The following is a 24,680-nucleotide window of genomic DNA, read 5'->3' as shown; positions in this document are numbered from 1 at the left end:
GGGCAACAAAGGCTATAGTATAGTATGTCGAAAAATGCCAAATTTTGACACGTCATAAAAATGGCTGAAAACCACTTATTCTAGCGTTTAGAGACGTGCCATAGTATACAAAGTGGAAATAAAGTTCAAAAAAGTCCAAAAACATCATAATTTAGCATGTCGAAAAAATGGGCAACAAAGGCTATAGTATAGTATGTCGAAAAATGCCAAATTTTGACACGTCATAAAAATGGCTGAAAACCACTTATTCTAGCCTGTAGAGACGTGCCATAGTATACAAAGTGGAAATAAAGTTCAAAAAAGTCCAAAAACATCATAATTTAGCATGTCGAAAAAATGGGCAACAAAGGCTATAGTATAGTATGTCGAAAAATGCCAAATTTTGACACGTCATAAAAATGGCTGAAAACCACTTATTCTAGCCTGTAGAGACGTGCCATAGTATACAAAGTGGAAATAAAGGCCCAAAATGTCCAAAAACATCAGAATTTAGCATGTCGAAAAAACTGGCAACAAAGGCTATAGTATAGTATGTCGAAAAATGCCAAATTTTGACACGTCATAAAAATGGCTGAAAACCACTTATTATAGCTTGTAGAGACGTGTCATAGTATACAAAGTGGAAATAAAGGCCCAAAATGTCCAAAAACATCATAATTTAGCATGTCAAAAAAAATGGGCAACAAAGGCTATAGTATAGTATGTCGAAAAATTACAAATTTTGACACGTCATGAAAATGCCTGAAAACGACTTATTCTAGCATGTAGAGACGCGCCATAGTATACAAAGTGGAAATAAAGTTCAAAAAAGTCCAAAAACATCATAATTTAGCATGTCGAAAAAATGGGCAACAAAGGCTATAGTATAGTATGTCGAAAAATGCCAAATTTTGACACGTCATAAAAATGGCTGAAAACCACTTATTCTAGCCTGTAGAGACGTGCCATAGTATACAAAGTGGAAATAAAGGCCCAAAATGTCCAAAAACATCAGAATTTAGTATGTCGAAAAAACTGGCAACAAAGGCTATAGTATAGTATGTCGAAAAATGCCAAATTTTGACACGTCATAAAAATGGCTGAAAACCACTTATTCTAGCGTTTAGAGACGTGCCATAGTATACAAAGTGGAAATAAAGTTCAAAAAAGTCCAAAAACATCATAATTTAGCATGTCGAAAAAATTGGCAACAAAGGCTATAGTATAGTATGTCGAAAAATGCCAAATTTTGACACGTCATAAAAATGGCTGAAAACGACTTATTCTAGCCTGTAGAGACGTGTCATAGTATACAAAGTGGAAATAAAGGCCCAAAAAAGTCCAGAAACATCACTATTTAGCATGTCGAAAAAACGGCCAAAAACGCCATAGTATAGTATGTGGAAAAATTTCAAATTTTGACACGTCATAAAAATGGTTTAAAACAACATTTCATGGCTTGTAAAGACCTAGTTTATCTGCAAAGTGTAAATCAATGCAAAAAACATCATTATTTCATATTTGGAAAATAAGAGATGAAAACTACGTAGAAGGTACAAGACAGATTTATTCGTCATCTTTTCAACAAGGTTAAAAAAAAAACAACATAACATTCATCCTCTATCCTGCTACATCTTTGGAGTTTAATGATAAATTGGTTAAGATTGAAGATTACATTAGGTTGCTTGGTGAAGTTGCTGCTGACGTCATCAATCCCTTCCTGCAGTGCATCTTTGGAGCATGCAATAGAGTGTTTTGCCCTTTTGGCTCTCCAAAAGGGCTTCCCATCCAGTCCAACAGCTTTTTCCGGGATGTTATGTCAACCATGTCTCTGATAAGATGTGCGCAGAGCAGTCCAAGATTTCATGTTGCTGAGTGAGCCTCGATTGCATCTCGTCCACTTTATTCTGCTGTGACCAGTAATGAGACAAAAGGAGGCTGGGTAAAGGTATAGCATGTTGAGACACGTCATAGAATATAATGTGAGGAAGACAGCGAAAAAAGGCGTGTCATAGTATACTAAGTGGAAATGAAGACCGAAAAAGTCCAAAAACATCATAATTTAGCATGTCGAAAAAATTGGCAACAAAGGCTATAGTATAGTATGTCGAAAAATGCCAAATTTTGACACGTCATAAAAATGGCTGAAAACCACTTATTCTAGCTTGTAGAGAGGTGTCTTAGTATACTAAGTGGAAATAAAGGCTAAAAAAGTCCAAAAACATCATAATTTAGCATGTCGAAAAAATGGGCAACAAAGGCTATAGTATAGTATGTCGAAAAATGACAAATTTTGACACGTCATAAAAATGCCTGAAAACCACTTATTCTAGCTTGTAGAGACGTGCCATAGTATACAAAGTGGAAATGAAGACCAAAAAAGTCCAAAAACATCATAATTTAGCATGTCGAAAAAATGGGCAACAAAGGCTATAGTATAGTATGTCGAAAAATGCCAAATTTTGACACGTCATAAAAATGGCTGAAAACCACTTATTCTAGCTTGTAGAGATGTGTCATAGTATACAAAGTGGAAATAAAGGCAAAAAAAGTCCAAAAACATCATAATTTAGCATGTCGAAAAAATGGGCAACAAAGGCTATAGTATAGTATGTCGAAAAATGCCAAATTTTGACACGTCATAAAAATGGCTGAAAACCACTTATTCTAGCTTGTAGAGATGTGTCATAGTATACTAAGTGGAAATGAAGACCAAAAAAGTCCAAAAACATCATAATTTAGCATGTCGAAAAAATGGGCAACAAAGGCTATAGTATAGTATGTCGAAAAATGCCAAATTTCTGACACGTCATAAAAATGGCTGAAAACCACTTATTCTAGCTTGTAGAGACGTGTCATAGTATACTAAGTGGAAATGAAGACCAAAAAAGTCCAAAAACATCATAATTTAGCATGTCGAAAAAATGGGCAACAAAGGCTATAGTATAGTATGTCGAAAAATGCCAAATTTTGACACGTCTTAAAAATGGCTGAAAACCACTTATTCTAGCTTGTAGAGACGTGTCATAGTATACAAAGTGGAAATAAAGGCCCAAAATGTCCAAAAACCTCATAATTTAGCATGTCGAAAAAATGGGCAACAAAGGCTATAGTATAGTATGTCGAAAAATGACAAATTTTGACACGTCATGAAAATGCCTGAAAACGACTTATTCTATCTTGTAGAGACGCGCCATAGTATACAAAGTGGAAATAAAGTTCAAAAAAGTCCAAAAATATCATAATTTAGCATGTCGAAAAAATGGGCAACAAAGGCTATAGTATAGTATGTCGAAAAATGCCAAATTTTGACACGTCATAAAAATGCCTGAAAACCACTTATTCTAGCTTGTAGAGAGGTGTCATAGTATACTAAGTGGAAATGAAGACCAAAAAAGTCCAAAAACATCATAATTTAGCATGTCGAAAAAATGGGCAACAAAGGCTATAGTATAGTATGTCGAAAAATGCCAAATTTTGACACGTCATAAAAATGCCTGAAAACGACTTATTCTAGCTTGTAGAGACGTGCCATAGTATACAAAGTCGAAATAAAGTTCAAAAAAGTCCAAAAACTCTATGATTTAGCATGTCGAAAAAATGGGCAACAAAGGCTATAGTATAGTATGTCGAAAAATGACAAATTTTGACACGTCATAAAAATGGCTGAAAACCACTTATTCTAGCTTGTAGAGACGTGCCATAGTATACAAAGTGGAAATGAAAACCAAAAAAGTCCAAAAACATCATAATTTAACATGTCGAAAAAATGGGCAACAAAGGCTATAGTATAGTATGTCGAAAAATGCCAAATTTTGACACGTCATAAAAATGGCTGAAAACGACTTATTCTAGCTTGTAGAGACGTGTCATAGTATACTAAGTGGAAATAAAGGCTAAAAAAGTCCAAAAACATCATGATTTAGCATGTCGAAAAAATTGGCAACAAAGGCTATAGTATAGCATGTCGAAAAATGCCAAATTTTGACACGTCATAAAAATGGCTGAAAACCACTTATTCTAGCTTGTAGAGAGGTGTCTTAGTATACTAAGTGGAAATAAAGGCTAAAAAAGTCCAAAAACATCATAATTTAGCATGTCGAAAAAATGGGCAACAAAGGCTATAGTATAGTATGTCGAAAAATGACAAATTTTGACACGTCATAAAAATGCCTGAAAACCACTTATTCTAGCTTGTAGAGACGTGCCATAGTATACAAAGTGGAAATGAAGACCAAAAAAGTCCAAAAACATCATAATTTAGCATGTCGAAAAAATGGGCAACAAAGGCTATAGTATAGTATGTCGAAAAATGCCAAATTTTGACACGTCATAAAAATGGCTGAAAACCACTTATTCTAGCTTGTAGAGATGTGTCATAGTATACAAAGTGGAAATAAAGGCAAAAAAAGTCCAAAAACATCATAATTTAGCATGTCGAAAAAATGGGCAACAAAGGCTATAGTATAGTATGTCGAAAAATGACAAATTTTGACACGTCATAAAAATGGCTGAAAACCACTTATTCTAGCTTGTAGAGATGTGTCATAGTATACTAAGTGGAAATGAAGACCAAAAAAGTCCAAAAATATCATAATTTAGCATGTCGAAAAAATGGGCAACAAAGGCTATAGTATAGTATGTCGAAAAATGACAAATTTTGACACGTCATAAAAATGCCTGAAAACCACTTATTCTAGCTTGTAGAGAGGTGTCATAGTATACAAAGTGGAAATAAAGACCAAAAATGTCCAAAAACATCATAATTTAGCATGTCGAAAAAATGGGCAACAAAGGCTATAGTATAGTATGTCGAAAAATGACAAATTTTGACACGTCATAAAAATGCCTGAAAACCACTTATTCTAGCTTGTAGAGATGTGTCATAGTATACAAAGTGGAAATAAAGGCAAAAAAAGTCCAAAAACATCATAATTTAGCATGTCGACAAAATGGGCTACAAAGGCTATAGTATAGTATGTCGAAAAATGCCAAATTTTGACACGTCATAAAAATGGCTGAAAACGACTTATTCTAGCTTGTAGAGACGTGTCATAGTATACTAAGTGGAAATAAAGGCTAAAAAAGTCCAAAAACATCATGATTTAGCATGTCGAAAAAATTGGCAACAAAGGCTATAGTATAGTATGTCGAAAAATGCCAAATTTTGACACGTCATAAAAATGGCTGAAAACCACTTATTCTAGCTTGTAGAGAGGTGTCTTAGTATACTAAGTGGAAATAAAGGCTAAAAAAGTCCAAAAACATCATAATTTAGCATGTCGAAAAAATGGGCAACAAAGGCTATAGTATAGTATGTCGAAAAATGACAAATTTTGACACGTCATAAAAATGCCTGAAAACCACTTATTCTAGCTTGTAGAGACGTGCCATAGTATACAAAGTGGAAATGAAGACCAAAAAAGTCCAAAAACATCATAATTTAGCATGTCGAAAAAATGGGCAACAAAGGCTATAGTATAGTATGTCGAAAAATGCCAAATTTTGACACGTCATAAAAATGGCTGAAAACCACTTATTCTAGCTTGTAGAGATGTGTCATAGTATACAAAGTGGAAATAAAGGCAAAAAAAGTCCAAAAACATCATAATTTAGCATGTCGAAAAAATGGGCAACAAAGGCTATAGTATAGTATGTCGAAAAATGCCAAATTTTGACACGTCATAAAAATGGCTGAAAACCACTTATTCTAGCTTGTAGAGATGTGTCATAGTATACTAAGTGGAAATGAAGACCAAAAAAGTCCAAAAATATCATAATTTAGCATGTCGAAAAAATGGGCAACAAAGGCTATAGTATAGTATGTCGAAAAATGACAAATTTTGACACGTCATAAAAATGCCTGGAAACCACTTATTATAGCTTGTAGAGACGTGCCATAGTATACAAAGTGGAAATGAAGACCAAAAATGTCCAAAAACATCATAATTTAGCATGTCGAAAAAATGGGCAACAAAGGCTATAGTATAGTATGTCGAAAAATGCCAAATTTTGACACGTTATAAAAATGCCTGAAAACCACTTATTCTAGCTTGTAGAGATGTGTCATAGTATACAAAGTGGAAATAAAGGCAAAAAAAGTCCAAAAACATCATAATTTAGCATGTCGACAAAATGGGCTACAAAGGCTATAGTATAGTATGTCGAAAAATGCCAAATTTTGACACGTCTTAAAAATGGCTGAAAACCACTTATTCTAGCTTGTAGAGATGTGTCATAGTATACTAAGTGGAAATAAAGGCTAAAAAAAGTCCAAAAACATCATAATTTAGCATGTCGAAAAAATGGGCAACAAAGGCTATAGTATAGTATGTCGAAAAATTACAAATTTTGACACGTCATAAAAATGCCTGAAAACCACTTATTCTAGCTTGTAGAGGCGTGTCATAGTATACTAAGTGGAAATGAAGACCGAAAAAGTCCAAAAACATCATAATTTAGCATGTCGAAAAAATGGGCAACAAAGGCTATAGTATAGTATGTCGAAAAATGCCAAATTTTGACACGTCATAAAAATGCCTGAAAACCACTTATTCTAGCTTGTAGAGAGGTGTCATAGTATACTAAGTGGAAATGAAGACCAAAAAAGTCCAAAAACATCATAATTTAGCATGTCGAAAAAATGGGCAACAAAGGCTATAGTATAGTATGTCGAAAAATGCCAAATTTTGACACGTCATAAAAATGCCTGAAAACCACTTATTCTAGCTTGTAGAGACGTGCCATAGTATACAAAGTGGAAATGAAGACCAAAAATGTCCAAAAACATCATAATTTAGCATGTCGAAAAAATGGGCAACAAAGGCTATAGTATAGTATGTCGAAAAATGCCAAATTTTGACACGTCATAAAAATGCCTGAAAACCACTTATTCTAGCTTGTAGAGATGTGTCATAGTATACAAAGTGGAAATAAAGGCAAAAAAAGTCCAAAAACATCATAATTTAGCATGTCGACAAAATGGGCTACAAAGGCTATAGTATAGTATGTCGAAAAATGCCAAATTTTGACACGTCATAAAAATGGCTGAAAACCACTTATTCTAGCTTGTAGAGATGTGTCATAGTATACTAAGTGGAAATAAAGGCTAAAAAAAGTCCAAAAACATCATAATTTAGCATGTCGAAAAAATGGGCAACAAAGGCTATAGTATAGTATGTCGAAAAATTACAAATTTTGGAATGTCATAAAAATGGCTGAAAACCACTTATTCTAGCTTGTAGAGATGTGTCATAGTATACTAAATGGAAATAAAGGCTAAAAAAGTCCCAAAACATCATGATTTAGCATGTCGAAAAAATTGGCAACAAAGGCTATAGTATAGTATGTCGAAAAATGACAAATTTTGACACGTCATAAAAATGCCTGAAAACCACTTATTCTAGCTTGTAGAGGCGTGTCATAGTATACTAAGTGGAAATGAAGACCGAAAAAGTCCAAAAACATCATAATTTAGCATGTCGAAAAAATGGGCAACAAAGGCTATAGTATAGTATGTCGAAAAATGCCAAATTTTGACACGTCATAAAAATGCCTGAAAACCACTTATTCTAGCTTGTAGAGAGGTGTCATAGTATACTAAGTGGAAATGAAGACCGAAAAAGTCCAAAAACATCATAATTTAGCATGTCGAAAAAATGGGCAACAAAGGCTATAGTATAGTATGTCGAAAAATGCCAAATTTTGACACGTCATAAAAATGCCTGAAAACCACTTATTCTAGCTTGTAGAGAGGTGTCATAGTATACTAAGTGGAAATGAAGACCAAAAAAGTCCAAAAACATCATAATTTAGCATGTCGAAAAAATGGGCAACAAAGGCTATAGTATAGTATGTCGAAAAATGACACATTTTGACACGTCATAAAAATGGCTGAAAACCACTTATTCTAGCTTGTAGAGATGTGTCATAGTATACTAAGTGGAAATAAAGGCTAAAAAAGTCCAAAAACATCATAATTTAGCATGTCGAAAAAATGGGCAACAAAGGCTATAGTATAGTATGTCGAAAAATGACAAATTTTGACACGTCATAAAAATGGCTGAAAACCACTTATTCTAGCTTGTAGAGATGTGTCATAGTATACTAAATGGAAATAAAGGCTAAAAAAGTCCAAAAACATCATAATTTAGCATGTCGACAAAATGGGCAACAAAGGCTATAGTATAGTATGTCGAAAAATGTCAAATTTTGACACGTCTTAAAAATGGCTGAAAACCACTTATTCTAGCTTGTAGAGACGTGTCATAGTATACTAAGTGGAAATGAAGACCAAAAAAGTCCAAAAACATCATAATTTAGCATGTCAAAAAAATGGGCAACAAAGGCTATAGTATAGTATGTCGAAAAATGCCAAATTTTGACACGTCTTAAAAATGACTGAAAACCACTTATTATAGCTTGTAGAGATGTGTCATAGTATACAAAGTGGAAATAAAGGCCCAAAATGTCCTAAAACATCATAATTTAGCATGTCGAAAAAATGGGCAACAAAGGCTGTCGAAAAATGCCAAATTTTGACACGTCATAAAAATGCCTGAAAACCACTTATTCTAGCTTGTAGAGAGGTGTCATAGTATACTAAGTGGAAATGAAGACCAAAAAAGTCCAAAAACATCATAATTTAGCATGTCAAAAAAATGGGCAACAACGGCTATAGTATAGTATGTCGAAAAATGACAAATTTTGACACGTCTTAAAAATGGCTGAAAACCACTTATTCTAGCTTGTAGAGATGTGTCATAGTATACTAAGTGGAAATAAAGGCTAAAAAAGTCCAAAAACATCATGATTTAGCATGTCGACAAAATGGGCAACAAAGGCTATAGTATAGTATGTCGAAAAATGACAAATTTTGACACGTCTTAAAAATGGCTGAAAACCACTTATTCTAGCTTGTAGAGAGGTGTCATAGTATACTAAGTGGAAATGAAGACCAAAAAAGTCCAAAAACATCATAATTTAGCATGTCGAAAAAATGGGCAACAAAGGCTATAGTATAGTATGTCGAAAAATGACACATTTTGACACGTCATAAAAATGGCTGAAAACCACTTATTCTAGCTTGTAGAGATGTGTCATAGTATACTAAATGGAAATAAAGGCTAAAAAAGTCCAAAAACATCAGAATTTAGCATGTCGACAAAATGGGCAACAAAGGCTATAGTATAGTATGTCGAAAAATGCCAAATTTTGACACGTCATAAAAATGGCTGAAAACCACTTATTCTAGCTTGTAGAGACGTGTCATAGTATACTAAGTGGAAATGAAGACCAAAAAAGTCCAAAAACATCATAATTTAGCATGTCAAAAAAATGGGCAACAAAGGCTATAGTATAGTATGTCGAAAAATGACAAATTTTGACACGTCTTAAAAATGGCTGAAAACCACTTATTATAGCTTGTAGAGATGTGTCATAGTATACAAAGTGGAAATAAAGGCCCAAAATGTCCTAAAACATCATAATTTAGCATGTCGAAAAAATGGGCAACAAAGGCTGTCGAAAAATTCCAAATATTGACACGTCATAAACATTGCTGAAAACCACTTATTCTAGCTTGTAGAGACATGCCATAGTATACAAAGCGGAAATAAAGGCTAAAAAAGTCCAAAAACATCATAATTTAGCATGTCGACAAAACTGGCAACAAAGGCTATAGTATAGTATGTCAAAAAATGCCAAATTTTGACACGTCATAAAAATGCCTGAAAACCACTTATTCTAGCTTGTAGAGATGTTTCATGTTATACAAAGTGGAAATAAAGTTCAAAAAAGTCCAAAAACATCATAATTTAGCATGTCGAAAAAATGGGCAACAAAGGCTATAGTATAGTATGTCGAAAAATGCCAAATTTTGACATGTCATAAAAATGGCTGAAAACCACTTATTCTAGCCTGTAGAGACGTGTCATAGTATACTAAGTGGAAATGAAGACCAAAAAAGTCCAAAAACATCATAATTTAGCATGTCGAAAAAATGGGCAACAAAGGCTATAGTATAGTATGTCGAAAAATTACAAATTTTGACACGTCATAAAAATGCCTGAAAACGACTTATTCTAGCTTGTAGAGACGTGCCATAGTATACAAAGTCGAAATAAAGTTCAAAAAAGTCCAAAAACTCTATGATTTAGCATGTCGAAAAAATGGGCAACAAAGGCTATAGTATAGTATGTCGAAAAATGCCAAATTTTGACACATCATAAAAATGGCTGAAAACCACTTATTCTAGCTTGTAGAGGTGTGTCATAGTATACTAAGTGAAAATGAAGACCGAAAAAGTCCAAAAACATCATAATTTAGCATGTCGAAAAAATGGGCAACAAAGGCTATAGTATAGTATGTCGAAAAATGACAAATTTTGACACATCATAAAAATGGCTGAAAACCACTTATTCTAGATTGTAGAGACGTGTCATAGTATACTAAGTGGAAATAAAGGCTAAAAAAGTCCAAAATAATCATAATTTAGCATGTCGAAAAAATGGGCAACAAAGGCTATAGTATAGTATGTCGAAAAATGACAAATTTTGACACGTCATAAAAATGGCTGAAAACCACTTATTCTAGCTTGTAGAGATGTGTCATAGTATACTAAGTGGAAATAAAGGCTAAAAAAGTCCAAAAACATCATAATTTAGCATGTCGAAAAAATGGGCAACAAAGGCTATAGTATAGTATGTCGAAAAATTACAAATTTTGGAATGTCATAAAAATGGCTGAAAACCAAGTATTCTAGCTTGTAGAGACGTGTCATGGTATACTAAGTGGAAATAAAGGCTAAAAAAAGTCCAAAAACATCATAATTTAGCATGTCGACAAAATGGGCAACAAAGGCTATAGTATAGTATGTCGAAAAATGCCAAATTTTTTACACGTCATAAAAATGCATGAAAACCACTTATTCTACCTTGTAGAGACGTGCCATAGTATACCAAGTAGAAATAAAGCCCAAAAAAGTCCAAAAACATCATAATTTAGCATGTCAAAAAAAAAAGCGCAACAAAGGCTATAGTATAGTATGTCGAAAAATGCCAAATTTTGACACGTCATAAAAATGGCTGAAAACCACTTATTCTAGCTTGTGGAGACATGCTATAGTATACAAAGTGGAAATTAAGCCCAAAATGTCCAAAAACATCATAATTTAGCATGTCAAAAAAAAGGGCAACAAAGGCTATATTATAGTATGTGGAAAAATGACAAATTTTGACACGTCATAAAAATGGCTGAAAACCAAGTATTCTAGCTTGTCTAGATGTGTCATGGTATACAAAGTGGAAATAAAGTTAAAAAAAAGTCCAAAAACATCATAGTTTAGCATGTCGAAAAAATGGGCAACAAAGGCTATAGTATAGTATGTCGAAAAATTACAAATTTTGGAATGTCATAAAAATGGCTGAAAACCAAGTATTCTAGCTTGTAGAGACGTGTCATGGTATACTAAGTGGAAATAAAGGCTAAAAAAAGTCCAAAAACATCATAATTTAGCATGTCGAAAAAATGGGCAACAAAGGCTATAGTATAGTATGTCGAAAAATGCCAAATTTTGACACGTCATAAAAATGGCTGAAAACCACTTATTCTAGCTTGTGGAGACATGCTATAGTATACAAAGTGGAAATTAAGCCCAAAATGTCCAAAAACATCATAGTTTAGCATGTCGAAAAAATGGGCAACAAAGGCTATAGTATAGTATGTCGAAAAATTACAAATTTTGGAATGTCATAAAAATGGCTGAAAACCAAGTATTCTAGCTTGTAGAGACGTGTCATGGTATACTAAGTGGAAATAAAGGCTAAAAAAAGTCCAAAAACATCATAATTTAGCATGTCGAAAAAATGGGCAACAAAGGCTATAGTATAGTATGTCGAAAAATGCCAAATTTTGACACGTCATAAAAATGGCTGAAAACCACTTATTCTAGCTTGTGGAGACATGCTATAGTATACAAAGTGGAAATTAAGCCCAAAATGTCCAAAAACATCATAATTTAGCATGTCAAAAAAAAGGGCAACAAAGGCTATATTATAGTATGTGGAAAAATGACAAATTTTGACACGTCATAAAAATGGCTGAAAACCAAGTATTCTAGCTTGTAGAGACGTGTCATAGTATACAAAGTGGAAATAAAGTTAAAAAAAAGTCCAAAAACATCATAGTTTAGCATGTCGAAAAAATGGGCAACAAAGGCTATAGTATTGTATGTCGATCAATGCCAAATTTTGAGACGTCATAAAAATGGCTGAAAACCACTTATTATAGCTTGTAGAGACGTGTCATAGTATACAAAGTGGAAATAAAGGCCCAAAATGTCCTAAAACATCATAATTTAGCATGTCGAAAAAATGGGCAACAAAGGCTATAGTATAGTATGTCGAAAAATTCCAAATATTGACACGTCATAAACATTGCTGAAAACCACTTATTCTAGCTTGTAGAGACATGCCATAGTATACAAAGTGGAAATAAAGTTCAAAAAAGTCCAAAAACATCATGATTTAGTATGTCGAAAAAATGGGCAACAAAGGCTATAGTATAGTATGTCGAAAAATGACAAATTTTGACACGTCATAAAAATGCCTGAAAACCACTTATTCTAGCTTGTAGAGACGTGTCATAGTATACAAAGTGGAAATGAAGACCAAAAAAGTCCAAAAACATCATAATTTAGCATGTCGAAAAAATGGGCAACAAAGGCTATAGTATAGCATGTGGAAAAATGCCAAATTTTGACATGTCATTAAAATGGCTTAAAACAACATATTATAGCTTGTAGAGACATGTCATAGTAAACAAAGTGGAAGTAAAGGCCAAAAAAGTCCATAGACATCATAATTTAGAATGTCGAAAAAATGGGCAACAAAGGCTATAGTATAGTATGTAGAAATATGTCAAATTTTGACCGATCACAAAAATGGCTGAAAACCACATATTATAGCTTGTAGGCAGGTGTTATAGTGTATTTAATGAAATTAAATAAGTGGAAATGAAAAAGTCCAAAAACATCATTCTTCAGCATGTCAAAAAAATTGGGCAAAATTGGGCATATCATAGCTTTTAGAGACACGTCATATTATACAATGAGGAAATAAAGGCCAAAAAAGGTAAAAAAAAAGTCATACGTTTTACATGTCAAAAAATTGCATAAAACGCCATCGTATAGTATGTCAAAAATGTATAGTACGTGATAGTATACAAAGGGGAAATAATCGCTAAAAAAGGCCAAAATCTCCATTATTTAGCATGTCAAAGAAATGGCCAACACGCCATAGTATAGTATGTTGAAAAATGTCAGATTTTAATGTCATAAAAATGGCTGAAAACCCCTTTATCTAGCTTGTAGAGACATGCCATGGTATACAAAGTGGAAGACAAGGCCAAAAAAGTTCAAAAAGTTCATAATTTATCATGTCAAAAAATGGGCAACAAAGGCATGTCAAAAAATGCCAAACTTTGACTGCTCATAAAAATGGCTGAAAATGACACATTATAGCTTGTAGAGACATATATTGTTGAAGAAAAACCCAAAACAGATTTTAGCATGTCATTGTATAAATTGTCAGAAAAAAAGCTAAAAACGTCTTTATGTAGTATGTTGAAAACCGTCAAATTTTGACGTGGTAAAAAAATGTCTGAAAACGACATATTATAGCTGCTATACGTCATAATGCAGTCTGTCAGAAAAAAGGGCAAAATCATTGTAATATAGTATGTTGAAAAAAATGACCAAAAACGGTATAGTGTAGTATGTCCAAAAAAGGTAACATTTTGACATGTCGAAAAATTGGCTGAAAACAACATATTATTTCTTGTCATAGTACAGTATGTCAAAAAAAAAGGCCTGATACATCATAGTAAAACAACAATGGCTGAAAACAGCATACTATAGTATGTCGTCCAAAATCACATTAAAATAGCTTACTATAGTATTTTGTCCAAAATGGCATAAAAAAGTCATACTATACTATGTCTTCCAAAATGGCATAAAGAAGTCATACTATCACATGTCGTTCAAAATCACATAAAAATTCATACCAAGCATGTCATCCAATATCACATTAAAAAAGTCACAGCACTGTATGTCATCCAAAATGGCATAAAAAAAAGTCATACTATAGTAAGTCGTTCAAAATTGCACTAAAATCTCATACTAGTGTCATCCAAAACATCATAAAAAAGTTATACTGTATTCAAAATTGCATAAAAATGTCATGCTTTAGTATGTTGTCCAAAATAGCATAAAAAAGTCATCTTATAGTATGTCATTCGAAATGGCATAAAAAAGTCATACTTTAGTATGCTGTTCAAAATCACATAAAAAAGTCATAATATAGTATGTTGCTCAAAATCGCATAAAAAAAGTCATCACATAGTTTGTTGTTCAAAATCGCAAAATCAAGTCATTTTATAGCCTGTCGTCCAACATTGCATGAAAGAGTCATAGTATAGCATGTCGTCCAAAATTGCAAGATAATTTCATCTTGTCGCATTTTTTCCAAATTTGAACAAAGAAGTCATAGCACTTAACAACTATACAACAATTATTTTCGCACACCACCACTTTGCAAAGATGCACATATTTAGAAACGGATATAAAATTTAGTCGATCAGAAAATGGTACTGACTGCTTTAAATACTTTTAAGATGCTTAATCATCTTTAAATTGAATTGAATTGAAAATTTTGCTGTCTTTCAGGACTTTTTGACCAGCCTAGAGAAACTGATCCATTAATGCTTGACAGTCACTGAACACCATCTTGTCCTATTTTTTTTCTCTCTCTCTTCTCTCTTCGTCAGGTGGTGAACGCTCTGGAGTCTAACCCCACAGCACGTCGCACTCAGCTTCACCACAAGTTTGAGCAAGTCATTGCCCTCGTGGAGGACAACATCTACGAGTGCTGCAGTGAAGCCTGAACCTGCCAGTGTCTTTTCTACTAGCCATCTCTTTCTCCTGCTGAGAGCTGCCTTTCTTGTACCTACGTTGTTACTTGGGAATGTCAGTCACAAAGGAGTAAGCCTTCATAAGTGTCATTTTTATTCCCACAGACTATAAGAAGCGTGGAAAGTGGCAAAGGACTGAAATTTGCTTCTGAAGCGTCATACATTTGCAAGGTGTTTCTTCTCTGATGTGGGAATGCCAAACTATTTTTCCCAATCTTTCTCCATGACAGACAGAATTTCAGTCTGGCTCAGCTACTTTAGAGGGAAGGTGTAGTAGTAGCTTGGAGATGAGGCATTTTCTGGATGTCTTAAGAGTTACTGGGACCTACAGTAAGCCCTGGTGGCAATCTTAACGCACTGAACCCTTTTCTTTAGGGAACGAGCCAATGATGCACTGTACTGTATTATAATGTCCATAGCAATATTTATAGATGTGTTATAATGCTTTCAAGTTGCCTGTTCATCAGGATGAGTAAGAAGGACCGAGACAAACTCCTCCCATCTCCTAAAGCTTGCAATGTTCTCAGGTGTGATAGGTGAAGATGGGTGACGCGCTCCCATCGGTGCTTTGAACAAAATGTCCCAATGTGCTTTGCAGGTTGATGATGGGCTGAGGAGGAGTGGAGAGAGGAATATAAATGACTGAAATTTATGAAATCAGACATAATGTAGTTCACTGGGAAGAGCTGCATTAGTATAGAAGCGTTGATCAGTGTGCTTGTAAAACGAATGAATTTCATGTTGGATTTAAAAGAGGGAAATTTACATTTATGAGAAAAAAAATGTGAGCTCAATATAAGGAGAGACTGTATTTGTGATGCCAAATGACTTGTCAGAGTTTGTGAAATAAATTACAGTATTTAGGATTTTAACGTGTCTAATGATGACAATGTGTGTCGCACTAGATCTCAAACAGCTTAATTTCTACGCACATTACAAAATAACATATTTTAACAACATTTGAAAACTATTAAGATCTGGCCTGCCACCCAACAGCGCACAAACTAGCATCTGGAACTTCTCAGAGGGCCTTGTAAAAGTTCCTGTGAAAAAGCAAGCTAGGGGAAAGTCATGCAGACATTTAGCTTGTTTTTATTGCAGGACACAGAACAACTTCCACAAGATCCTAGCCTTTACACAACGAACAAAAGAATATCCCTGTATCTCTTTAAGATTCTTACGTCCATTCAAACACTAACATCTAACGACCACACATGCATTTACTCTCTTGCAGGAGGCGACCTCTCCCTGCAGAGGCTCTTTTCAGGTCCATCTGTTTTACACTCATGTCTCAGTATATACCAAGAGCAAACTAACCTCTGCGTCGTCCCCATAATGACAAGACAAGAGGAGAGACAGAGAGACCAAAGAAAAGCCACATCTGATGCCTTAAAAGCTCATCTCAGATATCTAAACAAATTCATGTCTAAGTAATCATAAAATCAATTGTTGAAAGCGCATTTTGGGGATGAATAGCTGCAACAAGTACTTAAACAAGAGTTTATGTGAATGATATCATGTGGTGTGGTTTGTTTTCACCGATTATGTGTTTGGAGCAGTAGGGAGCTTGGAATGTGTTCAGTTGGATCATCACATCCCCCTGATGCCGGTTTAAACTCTGTGAAGCCAGCTGAACACTTACCATGATTAAATGGATTGAAATTACACATGCTGGCTCTTGAGTATGTCAGTTCCACCAAAGGTGCGGTTGCGTCGCTGCAGTGAAGACACATGGAGAGGTAAGTCCAGAGGATTGGCCAATAGAACGTAGCGCTAATTGGCGGTGGTGGGTCCCAAGGTGTGCAGGGACAGATGGGACATTGGAGGTGGGAGGAGGAGTTACGGGTCAAGCTGGTGCCACCTGGCTGGTTGAGACAGACGAAGTCTGAGTTTTGGAAGTGGCGGCAGCAGCAGCATCATCGTCTCCAAATGGGTTTTTTCCACAGCAAACTGTAGTGATCATGCAGTTTCTGAACTGCAGGCCAAAAAGAAAAATGTTACAGTTAAACCTTCAATCAGTGGTGAAGAAAGTATTCATTTTTTTATGAATAAAACATAGCAAATGTAAAGGTCCTAAAATATAATTGCTCCATTACAACTTAAATTCGGGGCTGTCAAATTCAATCCAATGACAAAAGGATTATAGGCAGAATGTAACACAGAATAAGCCTGTACTGGAATACTTTGTTAAAAAAGAAAGAAAGAAACATTAAAAAATTTAAAAACTTCAAAGATTGTAATAAAAACTATCAAATGTCATATCAAATGTCAAAAGAGTTATACTATCATACCAGTCATGGTCATCATATCATAGTAAAAGTCATGGTGTTGTATGTTAGCCAAAAAATGGCATAAAAAAGTTGTACTATAATATGTCATTCAAAATCGCATTAAAATATCATACTTTATACACAAAAAAAGTCATAAAAAATGTGTCATATTATAGTATGTCCAAACGTCAGAGGAAATGAAAATTCTCTGAATTCAGTTGTCAAAGCAAAGAGCTATATACAGGTAAAACTACATATCACTTATCTTTACGTGCCTAATTTGTTCTGCAATTCACAATCAGTGAATGAAGGAATCTACCACCAAATTATATTTTACGGGGGAAAAAAAGATGCCGACATTTGGACTCGAACCGGCAATCTCTCACATCTTAACCAAAAGCTTAGTCCATTAAGCTATAATGTGGGCAGCATGGCTCCTTGAAATCGACCTTAAATCCCTTATTTTTTCTGCACTATCATGATAAGTTGTATGGATCTACCACTACATTATATTTTACGGCATAAATGCAATAAAACATTTCCAAACAGATTTGAATCAGCAACATCCCACATTATAATCAAAGGATTAGTCCACCGATCCAAACCACTTAACACATATTTTGTGCACAAGCAACATTTTTGGTTGTGTAGTGACTGTGGGGACATCTGTCAAAAACTTGACCGATAGATGAATCAGGCCGATAATCAACTAAATTTTTTTCGGGGCAAAATTTAGAATCGGCAGCAACGTCTGTCGAAACTCGACTGATATATGAGTCCGGCCGATATTTCTTGATTTCGACAGACGTCACTGCCGATACAGCTTTTACCTGTTTCTGGACCAGTTTACCTCATTTTTTGGCCAAAACGATACATTTCTCAACTTTATGTGCTCAATTTGTTCTGCAATATCACAGACAGTGTCTAAACTGTCTGAATCTACTGCCAAATCGTATTTTACGGCATAAATAAAATAAAGCGTTTCCCGTGGGATTCGAACCAACAATCTCTTACATTCCAACTAAAGACATAGTCCACCAACCCACACCTTCAGACATCGTTTAAGGAGGAAATCAATATAGTGTTTTGTGTAGTGATGGTGGTGACATTGGTTAAAAATTTGATCAATAGATGAATTGGGCCAATAATCAACCAAGTTCTTTTAAGGGCAAAATTTAGTATCAGCAGCGATGTCTGTTGAAACTCGACTAATATATGAGTCTGGCCGATATTTCTTGATTTCGACAGACGTCACTGCCAATACAGCTTTTACCTGTTTCTGGACCAGTTTACCTCATTTTTTAGCCAAAATGATACATTACTCAACTTTATGTGCTTAATTTGTTCTGCAATATCAAAGTCACTGTCTAAACTGTCTGAATCTACCGCCAAATCGTATTTTACGGCATAAATAAAATAAAGCGTTTCCCGTGGGATTCGAACCAACAATCTCTTACATTCCAACTAAAGACATAGTCCACCAACCCACACTTTCAGACATCTTTCAAGGAGGAAATCAATATAGTGTTTTGTGTAGTGATGGTGGTGACATTGGTTAAAAATTTGATCAATAGATGAATTGGGCCAATAATCAACCAAGTTCTTTTAAGGGCAAAATTTAGTATCAGCAGCAATGTCTGTTGAAACTCGACTAATATATGAGTCTGGCCGATATTTCTTGATTTCGACAGACGTCACTGCCAATACAGCTTTTACCTGTTTCTGGACCAGTTTACCTCATTTTTTAGCCAAAATGATACATTACTCAACTTTATGTGCTTAATTTGTTCTGCAATATCAAAGTCACTGTGTAAACTGTCTGAATCTACCGCCAAATCATATTTTACGGCATAAATAAAATAAAGCGTTTCCCGTGGGATTCGAACCAGCAATCTCTGACATTCCAACTAATGATGTAGTCCACCAACCCACACCTTCAGACATCTTCTGAGGAGGAAATCAATGTAGTGTTTTGTGTAGTGATGGTGGTGATGTTGGTTAAAAATTTGATCAATAGATGAATTGGGCCAATAATCAACCAAGTTCTTTTAAGGGCAAAATTTAGTATCAGCAGCGATGTCTGTTGAAACTCGACTGATATATGAGTCTGGTCGATATTTCTTGATTTCGACAGACGTCACTGCCAATACAGCTTTTACCTGTTTCTGGACCATTTTACCTCATTTTTTGGCCAAAATGATACATTACTCAACTTTATGTGCTTAATTTGTTCTGCAATATCACAGTCAGTGTCTAAACTGTCTGAATCTACCGCCAAATCATATTTTACGGCATAAATAAAATAAAATGAAATAAAATGTTCCCTCTTAGCTTTGAACCTGCAATCTCCTGCTTGGTAATGAAAGTTGCAGTCCACCAAGCCATAACCTTCAACAGAATATGTCAATGAAATCGATGTGCTGTTTTGTGTAGTAACGGTGGCAACATCTGTCAAAAATTTAGCAGATAAATGAATCAGCAATAATCAACTAACTTCTTTTAAGGGCAAAATGTTTCCAGCTGGATTAGAACCAAAATCATCTCACACTAATCATTTCACTAGTCCACTCAGCCAAACATCTAGCTGAATTTATTTTTGTGAAATTGATATCATACTATAGCATAAATAACAGTAATATAACAGACAAGAGTCAAACCAGCAATCTTCAGCATTCCAAACACCCAATCAGCCAACTGAGCCAGTATGCAATCAACGCCCCATTCATCTCAGTAAGAGTAGTGACATCTGTCAAAAAACTCGCTTGATGTATGGTTCAAGCCGATAATCAACTAAGCTCTTGGAAGGGAAAATTCAGTATTCCATATATAAACATTAAGAAGAAAATTGTGTGTTTTTTAACTGTTTTAAATGTTCGTAGCAAGGTACATCACTGATGACTTATATCAGCAGTGCAGACTGATATAGCAGCCGACATTTTATTTTATTTATGCCATAAAAGTGAAATGTCACCTGTCCCAAGTAAGACTTCAATCTGCATCCTTCCACACCTTTCCGTCTGATTTCCCCACTGAGCTAACCCCCCAAACATTTTGAATGTATTTGATGTTCATTTTAGATCAGTATCAGCAGTGATGTCTGACGAAAACTATATTTGAGTCAGGTCGATAATCAACTAAGGTCTTGACAGGGAAAATTCAGTATTCAGTATATGAAAATTCAGGAGACAAGGATACAATTGTGTGTTTTTCCCATTTCAAATACAAATATAAGAACGCATTAGCCGCATTACTGTTTAGTGCTGTTGTAGCTGGTTGAGACGGAGCTAGTTTTAACTTATTTATATACCATTTGGTAGTACAATCTAAGGATAGTACGATCTCAGGGTAAATCTGAGGGACTGCGAGATGATTAATGCAGTATGAAAAAAAGAAAAATAAAGACTGCTATTTAAGTTAAACTATTGAGAAGCTTAGCAGGGAAATGTGTCTTTGCTGGAACCGCAAACAACTAATAGACAACTGAAATTTGCATTTAAAGCGTGATGGAGTTAAAGTATAAAGTCGCATAAAATGGAAATACTCTCGTAAAATACAAGTACCTCAAAACGTAAGTTCTCTACTTGAGAAGATGTGCATTTCATAACTACCTTCACTACAGCTATGTCTTCAATAAAAAATAATCAAAGCATTAAAGCAGGATATTTGCTTCGCATACCTGTCTGTTTAGCAGAATGTAGATAACTGGGTTGTACAGAGCGGCACTTTTGGCAAAGAAAGCTGGAGCAGTCATGAACACTGGTCCGAACTCAGTTCCCTGATTGGCAAAGATGTACCAAGCCACGGTGGCGTAGGGCACCCAACATATCAGGAAGGAGATCACCATGACAATAACCATACGTGTCACCTCCTTCTCAGCTCTCTGGGTGGTTTCAGACTCCTGCTGCTGAGCTGCAGCCTGAAGACAGACAGATGCAAGTTATTACCTTGTTTAAGGACTGATCTGTGATCCAGATGTAAACAAAAGGGTCAACCCACCACAAAAATAATTTATTAATTCAGGATTGGACCACTAAACTGACTGAAGTTTTTTAATCAAAAAACTTATTTTTTTCATTACTAAGTGAAACTCTCCAATTATGTGTGCAAATATATCTGTAATTTGTGTCAAATTACATATCACACAGACCAGTGCCTTATCAGATTTAAACCTGCGAAAACAGATGTGTTTGGCCACTTGGAGGGCAGCAGAAAAAAACTTGTGAACATAAAATTGACAAAAGGTTGATAATGCAGACTGGTTGCTCTGTAATTACTGGATGTGTAAATAAGCAACTGTTTTGTATGTCTTACCTCTATTTTGGACTTTATAAGCTCTATTAAGTGCCTTTCATATGTTACCATACATTCAGGTCACAGAAATGGTTGTTAGCTCTGTATGCAAATACATCAGCCACAAACTGGGGATAGGTCTTTGCCATCTCCTGAGGGAAATATAAGACTCTTTAGCTGCTAAATGCTCCATGATGTTCATTAACTAATTGCTGAGTCTATTGTTCGGTGAGTCTGCTGCCGCAGAAAATAAGGGTGAGGGTAAACCAAAACAATTAAAGATAAGCAACTGTATGGAACCTTTCTAATGTATTTATAGTTTAATATTACCAATGGGTGAACGGACTGAATGTAACTTATATAACTGAGACTTTCCCCTACATTCACAGTTGCCTCCAGCAGCTTGTGATTTTTAGGACTTGGGGCGTTCTTTGCAGGTATCAGGAAGCCCATGGTCCAAATAAAATATAGAAATATTAAATCTAAAATATTCTAAATATAATTATAATATCTTTTCCAGCATTCTATCAACACTACTTAAGTCAATCACGTTCAGCCTTGTGTATGCCATTGCAGTTTATTTAACGGTCAGCAGCGTCACCAATAACTAAGATTTTCTAAAAATTACAAACAGAACCTTTAAGTTTAGTTGGACAGCCAAACATGAGATAGATTTTGCTATAAACATGAAATAGTCAATGGGAGCTACAGATTCAGGTGATAATTCTCTGTAGGTTCATCACTAAAAGCGACCCCTTTAGCATTGTTATTTATTTGTTAGTATAAAATATAAATTAAAGCCACTCTTATGAAAAATGTCTGCATTATTTTTTAACTATTCATGACTGCTAATACATTATCAATGTGGTTATACTATTATTAATGAGGGCATCAGGACAACACCGTGAGCAGGCAGACTGCCCTTCAGCTGGAGGACCTGGTTTAAGCTGCCATGTTGGCAAAGATCTGCCCTCCCGAAGTGTCCTTGAGCCACTAAATCCCTCACATCTCCCGGGACTCCACTCTGTGATGCTGTACTCTCCCGGTGGAGGGGGAGAAAGGTAAAAAGAAAAAAAGAATTTCTCTACAATGATAAACAAGGTATCACATCCGTATCATTAATATTTTGTCTGGCAGTGGTGTTCTTACCGCTCGCACAGTGCAGAGTAGGCGACTGTAGCAGAAGAAAATGATGAAGAGGGGGATACAGAAATGGAGGACAAACATATAGATGACGAATGAGGTGTTGTTGATCTCAGGCTTGGGCGTGTAGTAGTCAATCCCACAGGAACACTGCATTCCCTCTGGGATGTACCTGCATCCACACACACAATAATAATCGAAAGAATTTCCATCAACACCATCACACACAGCATTTGATTCTAGATGTGTCTTTGAGTAAGTGTGCTGAAAGTAAAAGGTAATCTCTGATGTGCAAATGATGAGTGCAATATTCATATGGCTTTAAAGCCTCGCGAGCAGTCTAGACACTGAAACATACAGTACCGGGACCATCCGAGCAGAGGGGGAGTAGCACAAGTCATGGCCATGATCCATGTAAAGGCCAGCCCAGCGAGGGCATGTTTCTCCCCAAAGCGGAACTTGGTCATCGGCTTACAGACCACAATGTAGCGCTCAATCGCCAAAACCACCAGAGACCAGAGACCAATCTCTCCTGAGACAAAAAAATAGAGCAGGTTTAATACAATATTTACAATATTACCAATATTTTAGAAAAATATTGTCAAGTATGAAAGTGAGTTATTAAGCCTGTAAAACCTGGATCAACATCAATTTTCTTGGGCTAGGTTCAGATGCCTTTCACAAGTATTGAAATCCTTACACCCTGGTCAGATTGGTTTGATTTCTTTTGAAAACATGGGAAAAAGGTTGGCAAGAAATGTCCTGCATATTGCAAGATACATTTTTTTGTAAATTTTGAATTTTTAAGATAGGGGTTATTTTTCTAATTATTTATTCAAAATTATGTTAAAAGGGCATTATTATTTCTTAAACCCCTTTTTCAGGTCATTTCCTTGACTTCCTACTTTTTTATTTTCAAGTGATTTATGCCAATTTTTAAATCATTTATTCTTAAGTTGCTCATTGCCTTCTTTCCATGTTTTTGAAAGAAATCAAGCCATTTTGCTCAGGTTTAAAATGTTAGCATACAAGATACATTTATAAGCAATTAAAATCCCCATTTCTTACCTCCTAAAGTGGCGAAGAATCCCTCAATGTTGCAGCCGGTGACGCCTAAGATGAAGTATCCGTGCAGGGCTGTGTAGAGCGTAACTGTGAAGCCCCCGATGACCATGAAGAGGTCAGCCACCGCCAGGTTAAGTAGAACATAGTTCAGTGGGGTCCTCAATTTTTTGTTTTTGACAGTGACATGGAGTGTGAGGAAGTTGATGGGGAAGGCAGTGATGATGAGGAACAGCATGTACGCAGCCAGAAGAGAGTACTTCCAGGGCTCAGCCAGGTAGTACTGAGGATGCTCAAAGGGGCTGCGAACCAATCCGGTCTTGTTAGACATGGGGACATAAAAGTTGGGTCCTTCTGTGCCATTCATGGCTGGTGATGTTTTTCTTCTTCTGAGACCTTGACACTAGATAAATCAGTCTTTGCCTCTTCTCAGAATTAAATATAGTGAGGGAGTCTTGTAGTGCAGCCGTATTGTGATCGGAGGGGAGAAAGGACGGCTAGAGGGATGGATCTTATAGTAGTAAAGATGTGCTCTGCAGCCCCCTGAAGTGATGCAGCACCTTTTAACAGGCTGGTGGGATTAGGGACTTGCATGGAGCAAAGTGTTAGCAGAGATGGAATTAAGACAGCCAATCTCAGTCTCCCTCTCTCCCACATACACACACATAAAGCATTACAGAAAACTCCAGAAATAGCTATGCGTCACGATAAGCATTTTCAAGGTGAGAGGTTACAGCCATGGCTCTCTGAACCCCATTATTACTGTCATGTGCATCAATGCATCATCAGAATGAGATGAGAGCGGAGAGTGGGAGGGAAGGCATTGAGGGAAACAGGCTATTTGTGATTTAAACTGTTCAGAGTGGACAAACTACAAATGAAATTTCTTGAGCAATCCAACTTATTTGCATCTGTGAAAGCCTAATCCCTAACCACTGCATAATGCAGAGCTCAACTCATGGCCTTAAG

General features: G+C 35.5%; 2 protein-coding genes across 2 annotated transcripts in view; one reads left to right on the top strand and one right to left on the bottom strand.

Annotated features, from left to right (window-relative positions):
• plxnd1 (plexin D1) overlaps nucleotides 1-15,818 on the top strand; it is a 125,758-nt gene extending 109,940 nt beyond the window's left edge. The window contains exon 36 of the mRNA XM_042491788.2: nucleotides 14,803-15,818. Within this exon, the coding sequence (XP_042347722.2) occupies nucleotides 14,803-14,919 (117 nt within the window). The 3' untranslated portion in view covers nucleotides 14,920-15,818. The remainder of the gene's footprint in view (nucleotides 1-14,802) is intronic.
• A 948-nt stretch (nucleotides 15,819-16,766) lies between these two features.
• Nucleotides 16,767-24,655, bottom strand: exorh (extra-ocular rhodopsin). Its single transcript, XM_042491790.2, has 5 exons — nucleotides 23,718-24,655; nucleotides 23,013-23,181; nucleotides 22,656-22,821; nucleotides 20,893-21,132; nucleotides 16,767-16,921 (listed from the first exon to the last, which is right to left on the bottom strand). The coding sequence occupies exons 1-5, from the start codon at nucleotides 24,076-24,078 to the stop codon at nucleotides 16,793-16,795; spliced, it is 1,065 nt and encodes a 354-aa protein (XP_042347724.2). The 5' UTR covers nucleotides 24,079-24,655; the 3' UTR covers nucleotides 16,767-16,792.
• Between the last annotated feature and the right edge of the window lie 25 nt (nucleotides 24,656-24,680).

The sequence above is a fragment of the Plectropomus leopardus genome, chromosome 9, assembly GCF_026936395.1.
Source record: "Plectropomus leopardus strain MGB_pleo_1.0 chromosome 9, ASM2693639v1, whole genome shotgun sequence".
NCBI classification, from domain to species: domain Eukaryota; kingdom Metazoa; phylum Chordata; class Actinopteri; order Perciformes; family Serranidae; genus Plectropomus; species Plectropomus leopardus.
Note: the sequence above shows the minus strand (reverse complement) of the source record. Positions and strands in the feature narration are given on the sequence as shown.